The sequence below is a fragment of the Lolium rigidum genome, chromosome 6, assembly GCF_022539505.1.
Source record: "Lolium rigidum isolate FL_2022 chromosome 6, APGP_CSIRO_Lrig_0.1, whole genome shotgun sequence".
Taxonomy (NCBI): Eukaryota; Viridiplantae; Streptophyta; class Magnoliopsida; order Poales; family Poaceae; genus Lolium; species Lolium rigidum.
In genome coordinates, this window is record NC_061513.1 from 42,653,984 (window position 1) to 42,668,157 (window position 14,174).

Here is a 14,174-nt window from a genome sequence, read left to right on the forward strand (position 1 = left end):
GCGGTGGAGGGAAGCGGCGCTGGCGGTGCGACGATTTCTCGTCGGAGGAGGAAGGCGGCAGAGCGACGGAGGGGTTTTGGTCTGAAAACCGAACTCCCCTCCGCAATACAGGGCGGCCTCACGTTTCTCGGGCCCGGGGCTAGGCCGCGAGTTCAGGCTCTCGTCTGGACCACTTTCAACCGGAGTTCGGGCTCTCGTCTGGACCACTTTCAACCGAGTTCAGACGGGCTCTCATCTGGACTACTTTCAACCAAGTTCAAGCTCTCGTCTGGACCACTTTCAACCGAGTTCAAACGGGACCACTTTCGACCCGAACTCGTCAACTCAACGGAAAAATACGGTTCCGGCGACGGGTTATTCCATCTCTGGTAGAGTTGCTCTAAACTACCGTCTCAGCTAGATGAAACTTAGCAATTCCAATAAACATATAGTACTTCGGATCTTGCAATTTGGGTTGAAGGTTTGTCAGATCAACAGCACGACACCACCCCGCGCCTCTCCATCATAGGTATCATAGGGACATAGAGCTCCATCATCATCCGAGTCTTCTTCATCATCGGAGTCGCTCTGCACATACTCCTTTTGTACCTCGACGTAGCCCTTGGTGAGCAAATCGATTCGGATCTTGTCCACCAAGAAAAGTTGCTGGTCCGGCTTCTTGTTTTTGGCCTGACATTGCTCGTCAAGGTACTCTTTTCTTTTCTGGATCCACTCCGGCGGGAACACACGGCCGGCGTCGACGCCGAGGATGTCATCGACGGTTGGCATCTTGAGGAGGAACAGATAGAAGCGGATTTTGAAATCCTGCAACCGAACCATGCCAGGGGCGGCGACAGACGCAGACTCAGGATTGGACTCTTTGAGCATCCTGTCAATCGCCTCCTCCAACTGCTCTCCGATCAGCGCCTTGGACTCGGGGAATGTTAGCAGCGTTTCCTTGACTCTGTTCCGCAGCTCCGCATCTTCCGAGAAGAGGTCGACCGCCATAGGCTCGACGGAGATCCGCTCCAGCAGCTTACGACTCCCAGTTGCTGCGGTGGGCATCGGGAGAGGTATTGTGGACGCCGTCTCCTTGGCCGGAAACATGTTCAGAGCCTCACGTTCACCGGACGACTTCCTTTTGGTGGCAAGTCCCTTCATTTGTACTCCCTCACCGGTCGCGACCTCCTCCAACGCCACATGTTGGGTGGTGGTGCAAGACCCCAGGGAAAAACCGACCTGCTCGCTTGTCGCCGCCTCCTCCAGAGCAGGATGTTCCGTGGTGGTGCACTGCCCCATCGACAAACCGCCATCCTCGCCGGTTGTGCGTCGAGACTGCCTGTTGCGCCTGCTGGTGGAAGCTTTCTTACCCCGCCTGCTTGAACCATCCTTACCAGCCACCGGAGTATCTGGTCAGATCAACCGGAAACCTCGCCGTGGAACGATTGCGGTAACGAGATTTGGGATTTGGGATTTGGATTGGGGTATGATGTGGCGGCGGCGGTGTCGTCTCGATGTATAAAGCCAGAGGCGAACCCTAGTCGATACCGAGTCGGCCTGGCCATCCAGTCCACCATGGACTACAAACCTATCCGGCCCAGATTCTAACTCGGTCAGGGTCAGGGAGGGATAAGAAGAGCACGCCTGGTGTATTGGGGTCATGGACCGGCCCATTGTTTTTTCTGTTTTTTCGTATTTTTTATTTTTTATTTATGTTGCCTCTATTTTGTGTTTTTTATTTATTTCTGAACATCTTTAGAAATCAAAATTTGTAATAATTTCTACATTGCAATAAAAATAATGGTTTTTCAAAAATTGAATATTTTTTGAGATTGAACATTTTCGGAAAGGAAAAAACCAAATTTCATTTTTTTTAAATTTAAAGATTTTTTGAGATTGAACATTTTTAGAGACTGAACAACTTTTGAAAACAAACATTTAAAAAAATCTGAAATTTGAACATATTTTGAGATTGAACCTTTTTCGTAACTGTCCATTTTTCAAAGATATGAAATTTTCAGAAATTTGAATATTTTTGAGATTGAACATTTTTTGAAAATATTTTTTTCAAAGTTTGAAATTTAAACATTTTTTAAAAAATTAACATTTTAAAAAGTTTGAAAATATTTTTTTCAAAGTTTTGTTTCCAAAAAATCCTAGTTTTGAAATTGAAAAACCACAATATGTTCCTTCGAGAACTCCATGACAAGTTTAAAAAACTTCCACATGACATAACTATGGCATGCACATATGATTCATTGGTTCCCTAGTTAATCCACTATTCGTAACCATATAGGAATAGATGGTGAACAAGTCCCTCGTAAAACATGTGTTAACTTCCCAAAACAAGTTTTCGTTTTTGTATTAAAGAAAACAATGGGAGATTCTCCACCCATTCTAGACTTAGTAACTCATCTTGCTCGTATACTAGGCACGAGTAATTGATTAGGTTTTTAAACTATCGAGAAGTTTATGCACTTTCCTCACATGACACAATCAGCTCATTGTGTCGTTCTACTTCTTGGTATGCGGCCTGGAAAAGATCATGAGAGGTCTTTACATAGAAATCCCCTTACCACTAGCAACACCTTACACCTGCCCCTACTTAGCACAATGGCCAATCTCCAAATGATGCTACTGGAACTTACTAGGGTTGTAACGACCATGGGCTTAGCTACACTTTGCAAATGCAGTTCCTAAATAATTTATAAAGAATAGACCACATGCATTCCTGCAACTCTGGGGGCATCGGCTAGAAAGAGGGAAGGCCAGCGGCAACACTATGGTCTGTGGAGCTTCTGCGGTGCAAGCTACGCCCGGCTCTTCGAGGCTGCATATACGGGTCCATGGGGTTGACATGGAGCTGGATGGAACGATGATGAGCATCACGAGTCAGGACGCAGGAACAGACAATAATCCATTGCCATTTGCCAAGTCCTCGGTCAGAGGTGCAGCTGCAACGACAGTAGTCAAGATACTTCAATGTTGCAGGTTGATTGTTTTTTTCTCGAGCTTCTCACGATTGATGAGGTTTGGTTGTGACCCTGGATGATCTCAGCCGGAAAACCTGATACCCGGTCTAAAAAAAACTGATGTTTGCCATATAATTTTGGTGTGAAGGAAAATAGGAGCCTGCTCCTTCATTTCAATAACAAAAAATGTAAATCCATTCAAAGCTTTTGGGGAACAATAGGAAAAACAGCGTATCGTTCAATATATATGTGAGCTATTTTAGAGATGGTTTTGCGAGCTGTTTTTACATATTTAACAATTACATGGGCAAAGTTTTTTTTTAGTTAAACTGTTCAGATTTTTATATTTCATTTTTTTCTTATCACTTACACCGTAACGCGTCGTAGCAACGCATGAGCAAATTTCCTAGTAATTTATAAAGAATAGACCTACACATGCATTCCGGCAACTCTGCAATTGAACAAAGCATAGAAAATATATAACTTGCTGTTTTCCAGATGATGTTCTAGTTCCTCATAAAACTTCCTTCGCACTAGCGACAACCTGTCGTAAAAACAAATAATTACAAATAATGAAGTGCTAGAAAAATGTATAGAAATAAAGGCACGAGATAAACCAAATTATAAACCTAGTTATAAACTTAACCCTACGATAAACAGATATGAAAAGAAATGGTTCAAAGGGAACTGTGGTTTGTAAGATATGGCCTATATAACATTCAGATTCAGATTCAGATTTAAATTTGACTTAGTTTGATATGTCATATTTTAATTTTCTTTTGGTAGCTAGACTGATAGAAAACTTGAACTCCTTTAAGGTGCAAAAAGAATCACCGCATAAGGAGTTCTAGATCGAAATATATGTAACGTATAAGTTTAATCCAAATTTAAACTACTGAAATTGACTTGGCTTAGTGTGGATAATCGGATCAAAATCAACTAATAAGATTAAAAGATGGCGGTTCTCGACTTTATAAATGACATGGTGTGGTGTGAACTGTTAGATCAAGATCAACGGGTGTGATCGAAGGATACTGATTCGTTTAAATGAGGTGTGATCCTAACCGTTCAAGGGTCCATATTAGATCGGTGGTTAGGACTCAATTGTCGAACACCATATTTCTCTTTTTAGAGACACGTCACAATTCTTACATATGAGGAGGTAAAGAAACACAGCCATGACGAGGAAAAGCCTTGAAAAGGAGTGGTAACAAATCCTCGGAAAAAGATTTGATGGACACAAAACGCCCATGTCACCGCAGAATAAAACTGCCACTGATGAAGAAACAGATGTTGGTATCTAGGAGCACCCACCTACTCTACATCAGTTTGGTTAAGAAAAAGAAGAGAGATCCCCCACTGGGAAGACGAAGATGTTGCCCAAGATATACGAGGTTTTAATAAAGAAAACTTTTGCATGACACTGTCCACACTAATCTAAATAATCCCATCAAGAAGGTGAGTGGTGGTGCGAGCAATCATAGTGCTTGCTGGCATCTTCAATAGGGGCGTGACTCGCATGTCTGTCAATAAACAACTAGCGACGCTTCATGTACTACACGCAGAAGCTAGTATGATTCTCAACAAAAATAAATTTGGATATATGAAATTACGGTAAAGGCTTCAAAAAAAAATTACGAATTGGAGTGCATCAGGATGAAATATACAAGGTGGTGATTTGGCCATGATTTATAATTTCAAGCTATGAATCTGAATTTCTAACGTCTATTCACTATAGAAAAGTTATGCATGCGACCATTTTAGGTTGACAATATGAGTCGAATCAATCCAAACATGACGATTAAGATGGAAGCACACATGCATTGTTAGAGCATCTTCACCAGGCGGCCCCGATAGCTATTTGGGGGCCGACGCTATTTTGGGGCTCAACCGGCGCACCCCAAAAAGCGCCGGCGCAGTTTCTAGCTCAATAGAAGCGCCGGCAACCCCGTGTCGACCCCTTCGCATAGGGTGTGAATCGGGCGCCGACGCCAAGCGCCACGTTGGATCCCATGCACTCGCCGCTTTCCACGCGTACTCGGTGTTCCCGCGCATCCTTCCCGCCATTTCTCGTGTCATCGTCGCCTATAAACGCCACCTCCGCTCAATGGACATCATAGCCATCGTCGTAGCTAAAAATGTCTCGTCACCTTCCTACCACGTACTCTCTCGCGCTGCCTCCACCCCAGTCTCCACCTGCACCTCCACCTGCCGGCACCCCCGATTTCAATGACGTGAAGGACACAGAGCTCGCAGAATACGAGCAGTGGGAAGCGACGGCGCTTGCGGCGACCGTAGATGCTTATGTTGCGGACTAGCGACACCAGTAGGAGGCGGAACAACAGCGGCAGGAGGTGGAGCGGCAGCGGCTACGGGAAGCGAACGCGTGGCGCCGGGAGGCGCAGGAGGAGTGTCAACACTAGGATGAACTGCGACAGCGTCGGCGCGTGGAGGCGCTGCAGCAGCGGGCTGCGGGGCAGGGGTGGAGCACCAGCGGCGGCGGGAGAAGCTAGAGCTGCAGCTGCGACAGGAGGAGGCGGCCGCGGATTTGGCGACATGGGAGGAGGAAGCGGCGGCGGTAGCGGAGCGAAGGACGACGAGTCCCTCGACTGGTCCGACGACGGGCTAGACGCGGAGGAGCAGGTAGCGCAACAGAAGGCAATCCTCGAGTTCTTCGAGTCGCTCAAGAAGGTGGAGGACGACGCCCATGCCCGCGACGCGAGGAGGATAACAAGAAGCGATGGCGCCACACCATCAACCTCTCCATCAAGGCGGACCGCCGCTTCTCCACCGAGCATAGGGAACGACTACGTGAGGACCAGGAGAGACAGTGTGCGGCGTACTAGAAGCTGGGATTCGGACGTCCAACGCACCGCCAGACGTCTAGTAGGCTACAAGTGTAGCAAATTTGTAATATATAACTAAAATGAAAATCTTTATTTTAGCTAAAAAAATTATCGGTGACGCCGGCGTGGGAACCTGTTTCCCAAACGGGGAATGGCATGCCGACACCTTCGATAGGACTGTACCGACGCACCTGCCAGTGCCTATTTGGGGAGCAGAGGTGGATATGCTTTTACAGCTATAAACCAGGTGTGCAGTGCAGATCAGTATGCTGCTGGCGTTGAAGCTAAAACCCTAAGTTGCCAACAATATCAGGCACTTCACATTCTTCATGGTCCAATCAGAACCGCAATGAAGTAGCGGGGAGGAGAATGGCGTACGTCTATTCCTCTCTCGAGACCGCACAAAATAAATGTGACTAGGGTAGATGGGGAGCATGAGGTCACCAGCAACCATCCCTACCCGAAATAACTCGGGTGAGGCATTAGAAGAGCAACAGAAATCTGTTTTCAAGGGCGTGGAACATTTCAGGGAAGGATGATGCTGATGTGCTACCACCGGCAGGCCACACCATGTGCAGTTTGGTTTTATGGCAACTGGCAGCAAGATCCAATAGGCACCAAACATCCATGCTGTGTCTCACATTTATGGGAGATTTCATGGATGCATGTAGAGACATAACAAGGCAAACATGGATGAATGATCTCCATGCAAGGCAAAACAGGTAAACATGAATTGATCCATGCAAACACAGAAGAAATCAAGACAGCATGAAAGTAGAGTCGCCCCATCCAGAGCAGACTGAACTTTCCATTGGAAAGCAGACATGCAGCACTGTTAAGAAATAGGTGAACTACAGTTACTAGCATAATCATTCTGCCCACACAGAAAGAAACACACTTTTCCTTTTTCTTTGTTATCTCCTGATGACTAAGATGAACATGCTGCTCTCCAGCTTGTAAAGCAATTTCGGTTCAAATGCTATCCTGGCATAATTGAGTATATTTTACAGCCCCACCAGGAAAAAGGGCGCAAGCTTTGTTAGTGTTTGATGAGCTGGCAAATAAACTATCAAAACTTATGGAACTGCATGCAAATTTATTTTCCCTAATGCTACACACCAAAATTCATCTCCGTCTATTGCTGATAATAGTGGCTAGTGATCTTCAACATGACAATGAAAACAAAGATATACTATAAGCTAAGCACAGAGGTGGGCAGAGGGTATTTGATAGTTTTCCATAATCCAGACTAAAAAAGAAACTGTCAAAATGTCTGCTAGGTTTACAAAACAAACCTGACAAATGTGAAAGAAAAAAACAGAGAGGCCAGCCTAGTCTAAAAGAAAACTCAAAAGAAAAGGCAAAGTGACCCAAAACTTGAAAGGTCTAAACAACCTAAATATAGATATAGGCATTTCCATGCAATCACATAGCATACCCGCTTTATCATCGTGGAACAGCCCAATGGTATAGCGTGCTCGCCTGCGCTTAGGTAAACCGATGATGCTTATAAAGCAATTAAGAACAGACATTTCTCAAGACAATTTTCACTAGACTCAACGGTGGACCAAGAACAAAGCCGTTCGGTTATGTTTTAGAACCAAATGGTGATGTGGCATTGCCCTTCTATACAATTGTAAGCTATAAATTTGACTATTCGGGCATCAAGAGTGCTAAAACACACTGTTAATTGGACCCATTTCACCATCACAACCCAAAAACACAGTTATCCTCGCCTCTCTGCTACCTCATCTATGTATTGACAGTTCCTATTAGTTAAAAAGATATATGTATGAGTATACAAACTACATTAATCAGCAAGAAAATATTTGTCAAACTGGCTATAAACATAGAAGGATCAAGAGAAACCTTGATATCAGTAATAGATCATTGGTCTGACACAGAAGAAGCAAATAAGCAGATGTTATATAAATGATCGTCTAAGAAAACAAGCATATAGAATCAGGGATGTAGGAAGTGCATATGTATCATAATTTCGTTGCAGAAATAGCCCGTGAAGGGAGGATCAAATTGCCGTCTATCATCTTGATTGCTCAAAAGCAGATCGTTCCTTCCATAAGACTATAAGAGGACATCTCCCTAGCTGCAAAATTACATGAATATCTACACACCTTGCAATAACAAATAAGGTACTCACTCAAGGGTGGACGGTCGAAATCATCCAGCTCTCTGCTATATTACACACCTGCAATATGGACAGAAAACGAACATTGATGGGTAAGCTCATTGCTCAAATAATCAGGCACGTCGGATGCAATAATAAGATTCAGACTTTTACCTGAATCGTAGGGAATTCTCGAAATCATCGACAGAGCAGTGGGAGTAGGAACTGGGGATGATCCTGATCCGTTCCACCAAGACCCCAGAGCAAGAAGCCTCTTTTGAGTTTCGACACCACAAGAGAAAAAATTGACATAAAAAAGTCATCACTGAACAATAACCTAACAGTAAGCAAATCATCGCCATAGCTGCGTGCACACACTTTTCTCTCCTTGATTCGTTTCTCCTCTTCCAGAAACACAAACAGACGCAGTGATAGGTGAACATGAATCATACTACTGCCCGGACTCCTCGTCGGAGTCGCCATCCTCGCGTTCCTCCTCCCCGTCCTCCGGCGGTTGCGGCTGCTGGTGCTGTTGGTGTTGGTGATGCTGGTGAGAGTGCTGCAGGTGGCCGCTGGCACCTGCGCCGCCTACGTGGTAATACTGGCCGAGCGACTGCGCGGCGAGCACGCCGATGTGGCCTTCCTGCGACAGGCCGAGCTCGAGCCCCGGCATGGCCGCGGCGTGGCTGGCGAACATGGGCGCGAAGCCGATGTGGCCGCCCATGCCGCCCGCGGCGCCGCCCGGCAGCTCGATCCCGGCGGGGAGCCCCATCCGCTGCATGATCCCGCCGATGACCCCGCCGTCGGCGCCGGGGCCGGAGGAGTTCATGAAGCCGGCGTGCGAGAAGCCCGCGGACCCCGGCGGCGGGGCCCACATGTGGTGATGGTGGTGGGGCCGGCCCGCGAGCGCGGAGGTGGGCGACGGGAGCGAGGGCGCGACGGAGGAGAGCGCGGAGGCCGGTATGGTGCCGGTCCCCGTGGCGGCGACGATGGCCGGCTCCGCCTGCTGCAGCAGCCACTGGACGGTCTCGCCGTCGGACTTGTGGCCGAGCTCGCGCGTGAGCTGGAAGATCCGCGCCGCGCAGAGCGCCGGCATCCGGATCCGCCGCCCCCGGCCGTCCACCTTGGTGTGGCGGTCCTTGTTGGAGCTCCGCTTGGGCCCCAGCACCCTCCGGTCCCCTGCGGCAGCCGCCGCCACCTGCAGCTCCTTACCTCCGCCTCCATCGTCCTGCGGCGGCGGCGGCGGCTGATGGACCTGGATTTGCAGGTGCTGCTGCTGCTCTTGCTGCGGTTGGTGGTACTGCTCGCGATCCAGCTGCTGCTGCTGCTGCTCCGAGGTGGTGGAGGTGGTGGTGGTGGTGGTCGCCGCGGTGGTGGGCTCCGTTTTGTTTAGCGGTGGGGGTGGGGGGAACTTGGGGTCCATCTCCTCCTCCTCTCCACACGCGACGCAAACAACTACACCAACTTGCCCAAACAACTTCTCCCAATCAAATTCTTCCCCCTTCCTCGCTGCCCTGAATGAAACCAAGAAAGGAAGAACAAGGAAGGAAGGAGGAGGAGGAGCAGGGCAAAGACCAATAATGGATTGGAGATGGCGATGGCGACGGGGAGGGAGAAAGAAGAAGCTAGCTGCTCAGCTTAGGAGAGAGAGAATAAGAAAATCTAGAGAAAGATACCACCCCCACTTTCTTGATTTACTCTGCTACTATTTGGACTTTCTTTCTCCCTGCAACTGCAAGCACTGTCATTTCTGGGATTTTACTTTGGGGGCTGGAGCTGGTAATCTTTTTATCCAAAGTGATGCTTAGGTAATTACTTTGCTAGTGTATTTTTTACTGCCTTCTTTTGGAGCTTAGCTGTGGTTGGTACAACCAGCTCACTGAGCTGACTGAGGGGTCGGTAAATGGAAAAATGGTGGAAAGAGGGGAGAAAGCTGCTGTCAGACACCAACATGCATGGAGGAGCGAGGCATTTTGTTACATCCACTTGGATCTGTACACATTGCTACTTGTATTTGATTTCGCAACCTACTCCCCACCCTTTTGATGATAGGACAACAATAAACTGTGATCCTAAGGGCACCTGCCACGGGGTGACCCATTTCGGCCACCAAAAAATTGTTCATTTTGGTTCTAGTTAGATCACCCCGCGGGCAGAATTCCAAAAACATGGGAATAGGAAAAAATATGAATATAATAGGAATGCACATGTAAAAGAAAAGATTGAAAACACATAAGTTTTGTAAATTGGTTGTTTTGTTAACATGAATAGAAAAATAAAGGGTTTCTAATATGTATGTTCAAATAAAAGTCAAAGAACATGAGGAAGTATAATTAGGGTATTATTATGCCACCGGATACACCAATCACATTCTTCGTGCAGTATGAATTTAGAAAAGAGGGCCGAGCGGATCATAAAATTCCTTTTTTCCCTCCTTTGAAATAGAGATCAAAAGAAAATCTCTCGTGTTTTTTCTTTGCTCAATTTCTTTCAGTCAAACCGATGAACAATGCCAACATAAGAAACTTTGCTATTCTATGGTATCCCTCCACTTCACTCCGGGCATAAATCCCGAATCCCGAACCCGAAATTCCAGATCCCGAACTTATAAATCCCGAACCTAAAAACCCCGAGCATTAATTCAGAACGCGTTTCGATTTCCCGAAATTAGTTCAGGAAACCCGGGTCTGCAAGGTGGTATCTCGAATATCCCGAAAGAATAGAGCCCATCAAAACTACAGCCCAACCCAAATTGTAGCGAGGTGGAGGCCCACCCCAAGTTCAGGAAACCCTAGACTACTACACGAGTACATGAGGTCACGACTCACGAGCGCCTCTCCACTCTCCCCAGCCCCTCGTGACCCCGCCCCTTTCCTAGCCGCCACACGCAGAGGCCAGACGGCTCGACGCCTTGCCGCCCGGGACCACTCCGCCCTGCACCTCCGGTGCATCGATTGAAGGATGGCAACGAAGCTTCTTCTCCTCGACGGCTCGCCGCCCGGGACCCCTCCGCCCTGCACCTTCGGCGCTTCGATTGCAGGACGGCAACGAAGACAACAAGCCAGCGTCCAAATCTCAACGCTACTTTTTTTTTTGGTTCTATGTATAAATCAGGCTATTCAGGATTTCCCGATCCCGAACCCGCATTATCGGGTACCCGAATTGTCGGGATTCACATTTTTAGGTGCATTTTCATGTGTTATTTCCCAGCTCCCGAAATATATTTTTCCCAAATTTTCGGGATTTCCTGAACGCCCAGAGTAACCTCCATTGTTCACATGTTGTTGGCTGCAATAGCGAAGCAGAACAATTACTTCTTTGACTCCTTTATCTCCTCAACGGATGATGAGATATATATGCCATGTAGACAAGTGCCATGCATCAAAATTTCCGCAGGCCATTTACATGCCGTATGCTCCTTTCTAGCGATGTGCAACATCTCAGGCACTCAAGAAGCCACACGTCGGATGGGTTGACTTGAAAATTTCAAGCTCGACACGCAAATGACTCATATCATATAAGAAGGCATAACATACTACGTAGATGGCTTGCATTCTGGCTCTGGCTGATTCGTGAATGCTTGTAAGTAAACTTTTCTCCCTAATGGATGGGAGGATGATTGTATTTTCCTCTAGAAATTAGTATTGCATAGGTAGGAATATATACGTGGCTACCTATATTTGATTTTGCAACCAACTCTTCACGTCTAATGATAAGACAATAATACAACGTGATGCTAAGCATTGTTTTCCCGTTAAAGGCGTGTTTGGTTCATAGAATTCTAAAAACACAGGAATAGAAATAGCATATGAATAGAGTAGGAATGCACACGTAAAACAAATGATTGATAAATACATGAATTTGTGAACTTGGTTGTTTGGTTAAAAGGAATAGAAAAAAACAAATAAATTTTATAAGCTTGTTTGTTTGGTAAACAAGAATAGAAATAGAAAGAATTTCTAATAAAAATGGTGAAATAAAAGTCAAAGAACGCGAGGAAGTATAATTAAGATGTTTGTGCCACCATATACAACCACATCGCTCTTCATGCATGGGAATTTTTACAAAATTTATTTTTTCCCTTTGAAATAGATACCAAAGGAATTTTTATTGTGCTTTTACTTTGCTCAATTCTTTTGAATCAATCGTATGAATAGTGCCACAATAAGAAATTTTCCTTTTATATGTCAACCCTCCACTTTCCATTTGAACCAGACAAGCCCTAATGTTTTACTTGGATCGATCCAATATGTCACTAATAGTTTTGTTATTAGTTAACTTTAAATAACCGTTAACTCAGCCCTAGGGCGATTTTTTCCTTACATGTTGTTAGCCGCACTAGCGAAGCAGAATAATTATTTCCCAAGCTCCTTACTCCTCAATGGATGATGTGGTATATTTGCCATGTCGACAAGTGATATCTATAAGCATTTCCTCACGCCATTTACATGTCGTGTACTCCTTTGTATCGATGTGCAACATCTCGAGCACTGAAGAAGCACACATCACATGGGTTGACATGCAAAATTCAAGCTCGGCATGCAAATGACTCATATCGTGCAAAAAAACATAGATGTGTTGCATTCTGGCTTGTTTCGTCGATGCTTGTAGGTAAACTTTTTTTCCTAATGGATGGGAGAGTTATTGTATTTCCCTCTAAAATTATATATTGCACAGCTGTGTATTTACGTGGTACAGGGTGTTGTGTGCACGCAGCACATGCACTGTGTTTTTCCATGGCTCCATGCTTCTTTTCATGCCATTCTTGACTTGGCGTGCGCTTCCTGTCAGCTGAAAACTGCGACAGCTACAAAGTGCATGCACAGATGTTATCCCCTCTTCGAATATTAGTATATTACAGTCTGCGACTGACATTTTACATCGTGCTAAGATGAACCACACTCTGTAAAAAAAAAGATAGAGGAAAGCGCATCTCCTAAAAAAATTTCATCTCTGTATCTCTGCTACTCCCTCTCCCTCCAATCCAAAACATGGACAACACGTAGTACGTACAAAATCCTACATTGACATGTGTCGTGTCAATCTGGTGGGTAAGTGGCAGCAGGTGTAGCTAGAGATTCCTCCAGGGTCGCTGTCCGTTCCTTTCCTCTCCACCAATTAGCCACGGCAGTGTGTCTTTCTTTGGATATTTCCATTTTCTTTATCGTTTTATTCTAAAAAAAAAAGAGGAACGGATAAGCGTGGAATGCGAGTGTGGGCCAGGCAGGCAGGCTCGGGTCAAACACGGTGGCCCAGGGTTAACCACAAACAAACTGGTTCTGGGAAAAAGGTTAAGCCGGGCCTAACCTGGACCTGTCTATTCCTCTCCCGACAACCTAATTTCTGCCATATTCTTTCACTAAAAAAAGCCACTTGGCATCTCGCTGTGAGATTCTCAATGCTCTGTGTTGGAGTCAATTAACACAATCCATTAACAACATCAGATTTGAAGTACTCCCTTTGTTCTATATTATTTTATGTTAAAATAGACGTATCTAAAATTAAAATGTGTCTAGATACACTCATGTTAGGGCTAAGTAATATGAAATCGGAGGGGTAAAAAAGTGAATTAATCATATGATTTGATACCTTAATTTCCATCCATTACTGTATAATTTGAACTTGGTGCTGCCAAGCGGTGACAGTCTTATAGACACTCCAGTCTACTATAGCTCCACTTCTTGCTCCTCCGGGTAGGAGTTCCATTTCTCCTACTCGTTGCGCGGTGCATTGAAGGCCGGTGATCCTATACCTGGCAAATAGATCGGCGGCTGTCGCGGGCACATGCAGGACCAATCGCCGATCGATCACATATGGACAAGCACTCAAAGTAAAACCGCCATGATGGACGGAGACAAACACCAAATAGGATTGCCGCGCGCCCAACTGAAAAAACATCTCTCACATTATGTTTTGTGTGTTTGATGTCAATATATGTGATACACTAATGTTTGTTTAAGTGGTACAGGGATTACATAGATATTTATTCATGTGTGTTGGATTTGATCGTCTGTCAAAAGAAATCGTAAAAGTTGGCCGAGCCGGATAATCCGGGCCGGATAATCCGGCCGGATAATCCGGGCCGGATATTGTTGAAATATCCGGCCCCCGATTTTGGCTAAGTCTCATGAGGAAAAGCAGCGCAAGATAGGGGCCGGATTTTTGCCCGGACATTGTCCCGCATCGTACTGAGGCCGGAATATCCGGGTCGGATATTTTGGAAATATCCGGCCCCCTCGATTTTGGCTAAGG

General features: G+C 45.9%; 1 protein-coding gene across 1 annotated transcript; it reads right to left on the minus strand.

Annotated features, from left to right (window-relative positions):
• Positions 1-7,768: 7,768 nt before the first annotated feature.
• On the minus strand, positions 7,769-9,865 carry LOC124660457 (transcription factor TCP20-like). The gene is made up of 2 exons (XM_047198269.1): positions 8,097-9,865; positions 7,769-8,003 (listed from the first exon to the last, which is right to left on the minus strand). Exon 1 carries the CDS (start codon positions 9,343-9,345, stop codon positions 8,374-8,376), a length of 972 nt encoding a protein of 323 aa, XP_047054225.1. The 5' UTR covers positions 9,346-9,865; the 3' UTR covers positions 7,769-8,003; positions 8,097-8,373.
• Between the last annotated feature and the right edge of the window lie 4,309 nt (positions 9,866-14,174).